The sequence below is a fragment of the Myotis lucifugus genome, unplaced genomic scaffold, assembly GCF_000147115.1.
Source record: "Myotis lucifugus unplaced genomic scaffold, Myoluc2.0 scaffold_85, whole genome shotgun sequence".
NCBI lineage: Eukaryota > Metazoa > Chordata > Mammalia > Chiroptera > Vespertilionidae > Myotis > Myotis lucifugus.
The window spans coordinates 267,761-278,741 of NW_005871133.1; the positions used below are offsets into that span (position 1 = coordinate 267,761).

Genomic DNA, 10,981 nt, shown 5'->3' on the forward strand with positions numbered 1-10,981 from the left:
CCTAGCAACGCTTCTCAGGAACGTTTTTGAGCCAAGAGTAAAGTTGGAGAATTCCCTTTGGAGATAGATTAAATTCAGGCTTAGAAAAGTAGAACATGCAGACATTATCACTCCTGTTAAGAGTTCTCTTAGCTAATTAGAGTCTGGTTAACAAGTTTCCGAGATGAGCTAGAGCAGTGGTTCTCAACCTTGGCTGCACATTAGAATCACCTGGGAATCTTTTTAACATCCTGATTTCTGGGCCTCATCCTCTGGAAATTCTGTTTCTTTGTTAGTAATGTTGTGGCCCCACCCCGTAACAAAGAAACAGAATTTCCGGAGGATGAGGCCCAGAAATCAGGATTTTAAAAGGATTCCCAGGTGATTGTAATGTGCAGCCAAGGTTGAGAACCACTGAGCTAGAGGAAGTGCCTTCAAAGCCCAGACTGAGGAGGAGTGGGCCAAGTCAGGAGCAGTAACAGGTCAGCCTGGAAAGCCGAGCTCCCAGCTCAGCTTTGTCTGCTACGGATGTGGCTGAAGACGGTCGTCCTAGGACCTAGGTAGTGGGTGACTTGAAGCAAAGCAAAAGCCACTCTGCACTGCTGCTCTTGGACTCATGTCAAGGTCCAGGGGAAGGAACGTGTTATGGGACTTGGGTGAAGATATCAAGTGTCCCGAGATTGTAATTTCAACAGTAGTCCAAGAAGAATCGAGGGAAACCTTGACTGTTCCCATTGGGTAATAAAATGTGAAGAAGTGATGGGTACTGTGCTGGGCTTCAGACAGGCCGGGCCACACTGACCCTTTGCCTTCCTGCAGGTGACCCCGCCCTGAGCATGAGCCACTGGATGTTCCATCAGCAGGCGCTGCAGGAGTACATCCTCATGTGCTGCCAGTGCCCCGCGGGGGGCCTTCTGGACAAGCCTGGCAAGTGAGTGCCTGCCCTCCGGGAGGCGGGCTGGAGAGGGGACAGCGGTGTGGACCTCAGGCCTCCTCAGAGCCAGACGGCAGCAGGTGCCCACCTTCAAAAGCCCGGGTTCCCTTCCCATCCAGCTGCTGGTGTGGCGTGGGGAGAAGCACCCCAACTCCGGAGCCTCCTTTGAGTGCCGTCAATCCTGGCACCTCCCGTGCCCACCCTTCCCCCCAGTTTACATGCACTTCCCTCTCCAGACAGGCAAACAGATTGCTGGGTTGGTAGCTTTTCTTTCCTCTTTTTTTTCTTTTTCTTTTAACCAAACTGATTTAAATAGAATAGGATACAGAATTTTAAAACCCTTGAGTATCGTAAACAGATATAATCACAACTATTACAGGATAGCTTTGGGTGCCAAATAAAAGAAAAAGGGAAATCAGATAAGTTCTGTTCCCTTTGCTTCTCACCTGCCAAATGTGCTCTCTCCCTCCCCCTCCCCCTCCAACACACACACACACACACACACACACACACCCACCGCTGCTGCTGTCAGCACCCAGGGGAAGGCCCAGCTGAAGGCCGGTCCTCAGCAATTTATTGTGAAAAATTTGGCCTGTTTCTAGACATTTTGGTGTTTTTGTTTGTTTTTTGAGAAATATATTAACTCAGCACCAGCACTGCCCAGAGGACCCCTTTCTGGAAGGCAGCGGGAGGGACTGGCTCTAGGATGACAGCGCCTGTATCTGGCAGAGCTGAGGATGGGCTTTCAAAGGGCCTCTGGGGAAGCCGGGCTTCCTGGAGCTGCTGAGGAGGACAGGGCGGGGCTGCGAGCGCCTGGCCTCTGAGCCTGTGGTCGCTTTGTTGAAGGCTGTGCTGGGGGGCGGGGGTGGGGCCGTGGGGAGCGGAGGGGCACCTGCTCAGAGCTGCCCTGTCCTTGCAGGTCGCGGGACTTCTACCACACCTGCTACTGCCTGAGCGGCCTGTCCATAGCCCAGCACTTCGGCAGTGGAGCCATGCTGCACGACGTGGTCCTGGGGGTGCCCGAGAACGCTCTGGTAAGGCACCCCTTCCCCACAGGGCCCCCAGGACGGCCGCCCAGAGAGCAGCCACGCTCCTGCTGCAGAACTGGCTCCGCCTGTCTCCTGTGCGGAGGCCGGTGGGTGGCGGTCACCACCCTCCTGTGCTGACAGCCCATGGGGGAGGATGTGGCTGTGGAGGAAACACACCTGGAAGTTCTAGGTGGGGGCTCCAATCTGCGCCAGTTTTGTGCCTCTATCCCAGAGTCTAGGTAGGACCTGGGCCGTTTATCACTAGTTTCCTCTCTGAGGAGCTTCTCAGAGGCCAGGGGTTCTGCCCCGGCCCTCACTGTGTGGCTGGCGGTGTTTCTGGTGTTTCCAGAGCTCTCAGCTGCGTGCCTTGTCTCCCGGGGAAGCCTTCCCAGCCCACCAGCTGGAAATGAGATCGCCCAGAATGCTCTGCCACACGCCTTGTTGTGCCCTTCATAGTGTGTTTAATTTGCTTTTGTCTGCTGCCCTCGAAACTGTCAGCCTCATGCGGGCAGGATGTTCAGCACCACAGCCAGCCCTGGAGCAGCCTGGTCGCAGGATTGTCAGGAGATGTTTCCAACAGAAGCAGCACAGATGGCCAGTAGATGGATGAAATCAGAGTGACAGCCACTAGCTTTTTCAAGTCTTAACATTTTCCCATATTTGCCTCCTATGCAACCCTCTTCCATTTTTCTTCCTTCCCCCTTCTCAGCGTAACCCAGTCCTAAATTTGACCTTTATCGTGCCTGCAGGTGTTTTTGTGCTGTTACTTCAAATGCATGATCCTATAAATAATGTAGAGAGAGTTGTCTTGTATGTTTTCAGACTTTTATAACAGTACCAGAGATCCTGTGCAGGAATTCATGCATGGGTGGGGTCCCTTGGCCTGGCCAGTGGTCGGGGCCGATTGGTGCTGTCTCACCCAGTCCCTATTAGGGTGATCGGGGCTGGCCAGCTGGAGTGGGGGGAAGGGCAATCAGGGCCAGCTGACCGGGGGAGAGGGGGTTGCAGGAGGTTGGCCCACCCCAAGAGGGAGTGGGAGTGCACTGACCACCAGGGGGCAGCTCCTGTGTTGAGTGTCTGCCCCCTGGTGGTCAGTGCGCGTCATAGTTGACCCATCATTTGGTCATTCGGTCTTAATGGTTGCTTAGGCTTTTATGTATATAGATCTACTGAGCCACTTCCTCTGCATTGCTTTTCTCACCGACCTTTAGTTATACTGTTGAGTTTTTCTGTGTTCATATGTGTTGCTCTAGTTTAATCATGTTAATGACTATACGATCTTCCCCTGTATACATGTATCCCAACTTATTTTCCTAGTCTCCTGTTGGTTAACATCGAGTTGGTTTCAGTTTCTGCAATGACAGTGTCACAGTGGACATTGTGATGTCAGAGTTTTTCTAGGAGAGACTTGCTGGGGTGAAGAAATCCACACCCCACCTTCATGGATGGCAATGGCCTTCCCACGTGCCTGTGCTGTTTCACACTCACAGGGCACAGAGCTGCCCCAGTCAGCTCTTCCTCTCTGCCAGTTTGATAGTTTCGTTTTGCATTTCCCTGGTTACCAGTGAGGTTGAGCATCCTTTCAAATGTTATGTCTTTTTGTTGTTATGTCTTCTGTGAATTGCCTGCCAGCTCATATCCTTTGCTCATTCTTTTCTTCCTGATTTGTAACTTTAACTGTTTACCCTTTCTTACATATTTGTAGGAGTTCTCTCATACATGTCAGTATGTTCCTGACACTGATCCTGTATCAGTGGTGTGTGTGTGGTGAATCTCTTCCAGTTTGTGACTTGCCTTTTCACTTTGTTTTTGGTGTTTTGTGTTGAATAGATGATTTAAATTTTAAAGGGAACAATTTTATTTGCCTTTTTGGTTTTTGAGGTTTCTTTTTGGGGAGGGGGGGGTAGGTGGTTACCTAAGAAATTTTTTCCTATGCTGAGGTCATAAATATATTTCCTTCTAGACAGTTTAAACTTTTGCTTTTCCCATCTAGATTTTTAATTCTCTTGGAATTCATTTCTGTCTGTGGTGAGGGTTGGATATAATGTTATCTTTTTTCCATATGGATAACCAATTGACCAGCACCATTTATTGAAGTTCATAACCTTTCCTACTGATGCGCATTACGTGTGTCATATGCTCAATTTCTGTATATGAGGTGACTGTTTCCAGACACTGTTGGGTCCCTCTGGTCTGTTTGTCTATCTGCACTGTCTTAAGCAAATCTTATGTGCAGGTAGGCACGTCCCATCCACCTTGTTCCTTTTCTTTAAAGTTGTCTTGGCTATTTTTTCATTTTAGCTTCTTCCTGTGAATATAGAATCAGCTTCTCAAATTCCACAAAAAACATCTAATGGAATTTTTATTGGCATTGCATTGAATTTAAGATTAATGGGAGAACATGATGTCTCATTATTAAGGCTTCCTGTTTGTGAACATAACCATGTCCTTCAATGTCTTTTATCACTTTCTCCATAAAGAACTAGCATATCTTCTGTTAGATATATGTCTAAGAAATTTATAGTTTTTGTATCTATTGTGACCGGAATATTTTTCCCCCATTATATTTTGTAATTGGTTGTTACTAATGTGTAGAAATGCTATTGATATTGATATTTTAATTTTGTATACAGCAACCTTGCTAACCTTTCTTAATAGTTGTAATAGTTTATCTATAGAATCTTTTGTATTTCCTATTTAGAGAATAATGTCATCTTCAAATAGGTTTTGCCTTTTCCTTTCTGATTCTTAAGAATTTTATTTCTTGTTCTTGCCTTCTGGTGTTGGCTACAACCCCTCAAGGGTGTTGACTGGAGGTAGTAATAGAGGCTGTTCCTGTCTCGCTTCTGACTGTGCTGGGACGGTTTCTCTAATTTCATCAGTAAGCGGGATGCTTGCTGTGGGGTTTTGATACTAGTAAATACTTCATATCAGGTTCAGGATGTCCCTCTCTATTCCTGGTTTGCTAGGTTGTTTTTGTTCCTTAGTGTTACATTTTATTGAGTGCTTTTTCTGCACCTGTTTTTTCTCCTTTAATCTAATATGATATGCTTACTTAATAAATATTCTGATGTTCATCTTACATTCTCAGGTAAGCCCTTCTTAGTCATAGTGGCGTATGAGTGTGTGTGTATGTTTGTTTAATACATACACAGTTTGCTAATGTTTTTTGGCTAGTATTTTTATTTAGGACTTTTTGCATGTATGTTAATAAACTTGATCTAAATTTTTGTTTTGTTGTTGTTTTCCAGTTTGTTTCAGGATAATATTATAGACTCATAAAATTAGATGGGTATCTCTCCCCAACCCCTTTCTTCAGTCTTTGAAAAAGTTGGTATAGGTTAGAGATTTTCTGTTTCTTCTAGGTTTGATAACACTTGCCTGAGAAACCATCTAGGCCTGTATTTTGGGAGGTGAGGTAAGGTGAGGTGAGGAATGATGGTAGCAGAATAAGCTTGTTATTATAGATTTATTTCATACAGGTTTTATTTTTAAAAAAATATATTTTATTGATTTTTTACAGAGAAGAAGGGAGAGGGATAGAGAGTTAGAAACATCAATGAGAGAGAAGCATCGATCAGCTGCCTCCTGCACACCCCCTACTGGGGATGTGCCTGCAACCAAGGTACATGCCCTTGACCGGAATTGAACCTGGGACCCTTCAGTCCCCAGGCCAACACTCTATTCAGTGAGCCAAACTGAATATAGGTTTTAAAGAAATTCTTCTTAAGTTGGTTTTGAAAATTTATTTTTTATAAATTTATTCACCTTATCTGAAGTTTTATACATTTGACATGAACTTGCTCATAGTATTGTCTTAAAAGTTGTAAAATCTCTCCTGCAATTATGACCCCTTCTTCATTCTCTCAGAGGGGAAGAAAGTCCTTAATACTGACCGAGGCTTGTGCCCTGTCACAGACCTAAAGTTTCTGTGATGTAGTAGAATACAAAAGTATTTAAATACTAGAGGCCCAGTGCACAAAATTCGTGCAGGGGCGGGTCCCTCAGCCCAGCCTTCACCCTCTCCAAATGGGGACCCCCTGTGGGATTGAGCCTAAACCGGCAGTCGGACATCCCTCTCACAATCTGGGACTGCTGGCTTCTAACTGCTCACCTGCCTGCCTGCCTGATTGCCCCTAACCACTCGGCCTGCCTGCCTGATTCCCCCTAACCACCTCTGCCTGCCTGCCTGATCACCCCTAATTGCTCCCCTGCTGGCCTGATTGCCTCCAACTGCTCTCCCCTGCTGGCCTGGTTGTCCCCAACTGCCCTCCCCTGCCGGCCTGATCTCACCCCCAACTACCCTCTCCTGCCTGCCTGATTTCACCCCTCCTGCTGGCCTGATCACCCCTAACTGCCTCTGCCTCGGCCCCCACCACCATGGCTTTGTTCGGAAGGAAGTTGGACATCCAGAAGATGTCCGGTTGACCCGGTCTAATTAGCATATTACCCTTTTATTAGTATAGATCAGGGATCCTCAAACTACGGCCCGCGGGCCACATGCAAATACAAATATTGTTTTTGTTCCCGTTTTGTTTTTTTACTTCAAAATAAGATATGTGCAGTGTGCATAGGAATTTGTTCATAGTTTTTTTTTAAACTATAGTCCGGCCCTCAAACGGTCTGAGGGACAGTGAACTGGCCCCCTGTTTAAAAAGTTTGAGGACCCCTGGTATAGATTATATAGGATAGGATTGCTTAAATTGTGTGTGTGGGGGGGGGGGGGGCGGGGGGAAGGAAGCCTTTTTCAGCAGGAGGAGATGCTCTTAGCAGACAAAAATACATAATCACTATATCTGGACTGATAGCCAGCCATATGCACTATACTGCCAAATCGGTTATTAAAAATTGAACCACTTTCTTACACCTTACACCAAACAGCTATTGCCCTTAAAACCCTTCCTCAGCCCCCACCTTAGGTTCTGCCTTTGCAGTTCACCCAGATTAGGTTCTGATTGGTCGGTTTCTATGCCAGTCAGTGTCAAAAGCTCCGTCTCTGGCAGCCATTGGCTCCTTGCAGTTCACCCAGATTTGGTTCTGATTGGTCAGTTTCTATACCAGTCAGCATCTCAGGGCCTGATCCACAGCTGCTGTGACAGCTGCAGATCAGGCCTTGCCTCTCTCTCTCTCCGGGCCTCGCCAGCAGCTGCAGCGGCTGCTGATCAGACCCTGCCTCTCTCTCTCTCGGGGCCTCACCAGCAGACACCCCAGCTGTGGATCAGGCCCTGCCTCTCTCTCTCTGGGCCTCTCTCTGGGCCTGATCTGCAGCTGCCATGGCAGTGGTGAGGTTGTTAGGCCTCGGGCCCAGCCCCTGGCCAGAGGCTAACGACCTCACTGTGCCCGCCTCGCCCTGCCCACCCCCTGCTGCCCTGCCCACCCACTGGCCGTCAGCCTTGCTGATAAGAACCTATGGGCCATGGGGGAGGGACCTAGAGGTGTTCCATGTACTTCCTGGTGACTGGTTGTCCGTCTGGTCGTTTAGGTCATGATGGCCCCTGGCCTTATATAATGTAGATGGCCTGTCACCTTTACTGTGAAATAGGGTTGTGGTTCTTTATTATAAATGTAAATTCATGTTCATTATTTTAATTAGAATATATATAAAAGTTTAAATAAGAAAATTTAAAACAATTATATCACTATATCACTCTTCCTATTTTGGTATATGCCTAATTTTTGCCTGTCTATATATATCACAGCTACAAACACATTTTTATTGTTATACATTTTTATTTTTTAACTGCACCTTTTAAATTACAATATAAACATAAAAGATTTATAAAACATTTTTCAGAAAAAATGGCATTTTTCTAGGTGGTGTACCTAAAATATCCTTCCCTTGAGTTGCACATACTGTAACTCAAAATTACAAATTTTCAAAAAGTAAGTTTGGAGTAATATTGTGTATACTATTTCCCCCACTTAATATTTATAAGCAGTTGCCCATATCATTAAATATTTGAAAGCATGTTTCTTACTGGCTATATAATATTCCTTTGTGTCCCATGTACCATGAAATGTTTTTATCAGTACCCTGTTGTTGAACATTGGCTTTGTGTGATAAATCTCTGTGTGTATCTCTGATGATTACTTATGATACATTTAAAAAATTTTTTTTATTGATTTATAGAGAGAGGGGAAGGAAGAGGGAGAGAGAAACATCAATCGGTTGCCTCCCACATGCACCCTGAACAGGGACCAAACACACAACCTGGGCATGTGCCCTTACCGGGAATCAAACTGGCAACCCTTTGGTGCATGGGATGACACTCTGCCAACCGCCACACGGCCAGGGCCTTATGCTAAATTCTTACAAGTGCGTTTAATGGGCCAGATTTTCAAGGACGATTAATTAGCATCTGTTCTTCTCTTTGCAGCAGCCCACTCACCCCGTGTACAACATTGGACCAGACAAGGTGATCCAGGCCACCATGCACTTTCTGCAGAAGCCGGTCCCAGGCTTTGAGGAGCGTGAGGATGAGACCACAGCAGAGCCTTCCACCGACTAGAGGACACAGTCCCGAGTCTCCGTGTTCACCGCAGTCAGTGCTCACCTGTGCAGACCAAGGTTTATACGTCTCGGTAATACTGCGTTCTGTGCTGCACAAGCCTTGGCCGCTCTGGAGCTGTGACTGCCCTTCTTTGTCAACCAGAACAAAACCAGTGGCTCTGGGTTTGGAGAACACAGTGGCATGGTTTAAAAAAAAAATTATTTTCACTCCGGACAAACCAAAAGTTTATATGCAGCATATAAACCAATTTGGGCCTGGCCAGGGTTGGTTGGGGAACAGTGCATGCTGGGAAGCAGCCCCTCCCTACCAGCTCTCCAGCCTGGACAGTCCTATTGAAATAAATGACGTCCATGAGTATTACAGCATCGACTGCTGCGGTTCCCACTTGCACGCCACCATGAAGTCGCCAGAAAGGTGCCCTCCCATGGGGGAATAAATCTGCTCCATGCCAAGGGAGGGGCTTTGGGTCCCACCAAAATGAATTTTCCAGAAAAACAAGCCCAAGGCTCTTCCCTCCCTCCCTGTCATTTGCAATGGAAAAGAGTGGGGTCCCTCCACACTGGAGAACTGAGCCACACCCCTCTGGAAGGCCACGCTTGGTGCTTGGTGCAAGGGCAGGATTTGCTTCAGCCCTGGTGTGGGAAACCAATTATGAGTGGAAAATGAACCTCCAATTCAACTCTGTGCCAGAGGAAGCAGCCCCGGGCCCATGCCCTCACTCCACCCCATCATGTACCACGAAAACCCTTCTGATGACCTCAAGGCAGCGCCTGCAGTCCATGGCCATTCTGCGCGTCTCCATCTCTTTTTCCACCAGAGCCCCAGCCCACCCTCCTCAAAGACAGTGTTGTCTTCTCTCATCCAGAGTATTAACACTACTAAGTCTTTCACCTTAATTTCTGACTCAGGATTTCTTCACATCCTGCCCACTCCAGGCTCAGAGAAATAAAATCAAGTGCTGGACAAGCTGACTGCTGCTGAGGCAGTCGCCGCGTAAACCTGGTGTGTTCAGCCCCTGTTGCTCACACGGAACCTTTTCTTGGTCAGTGGGGCGTCGAGTTGGGTCATCTGTCCAGTGCTGCGGTCACAGCAAGCTCCAGGTCGCTGTGGGCGTTCCTGTAGGCAGCCACGGGCGGTGGGCAGATGAGGTTCTTCTAAAAAAACTGACCATTTGCTGCCTCTGATTCCCTATTGCTTTGGCATATTGGACTATGTATTACCTCCTGGAAGTAATAAAAGAATAACATTTTCTCTGCTGTCTCTCATTTGTGACTGGTACCAGGGAAATGCCTTCAGGATGCCGTGTTAGAAGGCTGCTCTCGAGCATGTCTCCCCGTGAGGGAGATTCCACACCACGTGCGTTAGTGATCGCAAACAGGTCGGACGTGGGTTCCGCCCGCGTGTGCCTTCTCCAGTGGAGGACGCAGGGCCTAACCAGGAGTGGGGAAAGCTGTTTCCCAGGTTCCCTGGAGCAGTGCGGTTCGCCCAGACTCTGCACACTGCGTTTCATGGTCTGTCTGGGTGTCCGTCTCCTTGACCTGACTCTAAGCAGGGACTGTGCTCCTGAGTCCGAAAGCGGGGAATGACCAGAAGGGGGAGCTCTCAGGCCCTACGTGGTGCACAAAGTGCAAGGGGGAAACTAAGAGCCCGTCCCAACTTCCTTCCCCTTCATAAAAGAGCTTTCTCTGTGTGTTAGCCAACTTGACTTGCAGGTGGCTCACTGTGGTCGCATGCACAGGATTGCAATTCCTTGCTGTTTCCCAATAAACCCATTTTGCTGAAGAAATACCTGGCTGACTGTTTACAGTCAGAGCCCCAAGGTATCCTGAGATTAATTGCAGTAATAATTGGAGTGGTGAAGACAAAAGGGACTGCTCAGTCTGAGCTGGCTTTATACCGAAGAGCGAGGATTTGAGCTGGATCCCAAGAGGTAGGTAAAGTTTGGCCAAGTACAGAAGAGCGGGTCATTTACTAGTATTCTTATCTCAGAATAAGCATCTTACTGGCCTACCCATAAGACTCCCTTTCTGCTCCCAGTTGAGTCTGGAGGGTTTCCTGACTTGAACAGCATTCAAAATGGGTCCTTGAGGTTCAATTCTCAGATTTATCATGTGGATCCTTAAGTAGAAGGCACTTGCATAGCACTCAAGGTAGGTTACCCCAAAGAAATATTCCCCCATCAATAAAGAAATATAAAACCATTACAGATCTCTATATCCTGATGAGCCTCACTTCCCCCTTGGATCCATCTCAGAACCACGTTAAGTGCTGTGTAAGTTGGGAAGCCTGTCAGATCCTACTGGGAGCAGAAGGGGAGCCTCATGGATAAGCCAGTGCAAACTGCCCTGAGATAACAATACAGGACCAATCAGCAGTATCCCTATACTGCTCTCTCTCTCTCTCTCTCTCTCTCTCTCTCTCTCTCTCTCTTTCCATGTCCTTATTGATTTTAGAGAGAGAAAAGGAGAGGGGTAGAGAGATAGACACATCAATGAGAGAGAAACTTCGTTCACCTGCCTCCTCTATGC

At 47.3% G+C, this 10,981-nt stretch overlaps 1 protein-coding gene across 1 annotated transcript in view; it reads left to right on the forward strand.

Moving 5' to 3' along the window:
• Positions 1 to 9,704, forward strand: part of FNTB (farnesyltransferase, CAAX box, beta) — a 61,559-nt gene extending 51,855 nt beyond the window's left edge. Inside the window, exons 10-12 of the mRNA XM_006090972.3 lie at positions 799 to 910; positions 1,833 to 1,947; positions 8,319 to 9,704. Of these exons, the coding sequence (XP_006091034.1) occupies positions 799 to 910; positions 1,833 to 1,947; positions 8,319 to 8,450 (359 nt within the window). The 3' untranslated portion in view covers positions 8,451 to 9,704. The remainder of the gene's footprint in view (positions 1 to 798; positions 911 to 1,832; positions 1,948 to 8,318) is intronic.
• The last annotated feature ends 1,277 nt before the right edge of the window (positions 9,705 to 10,981 follow it).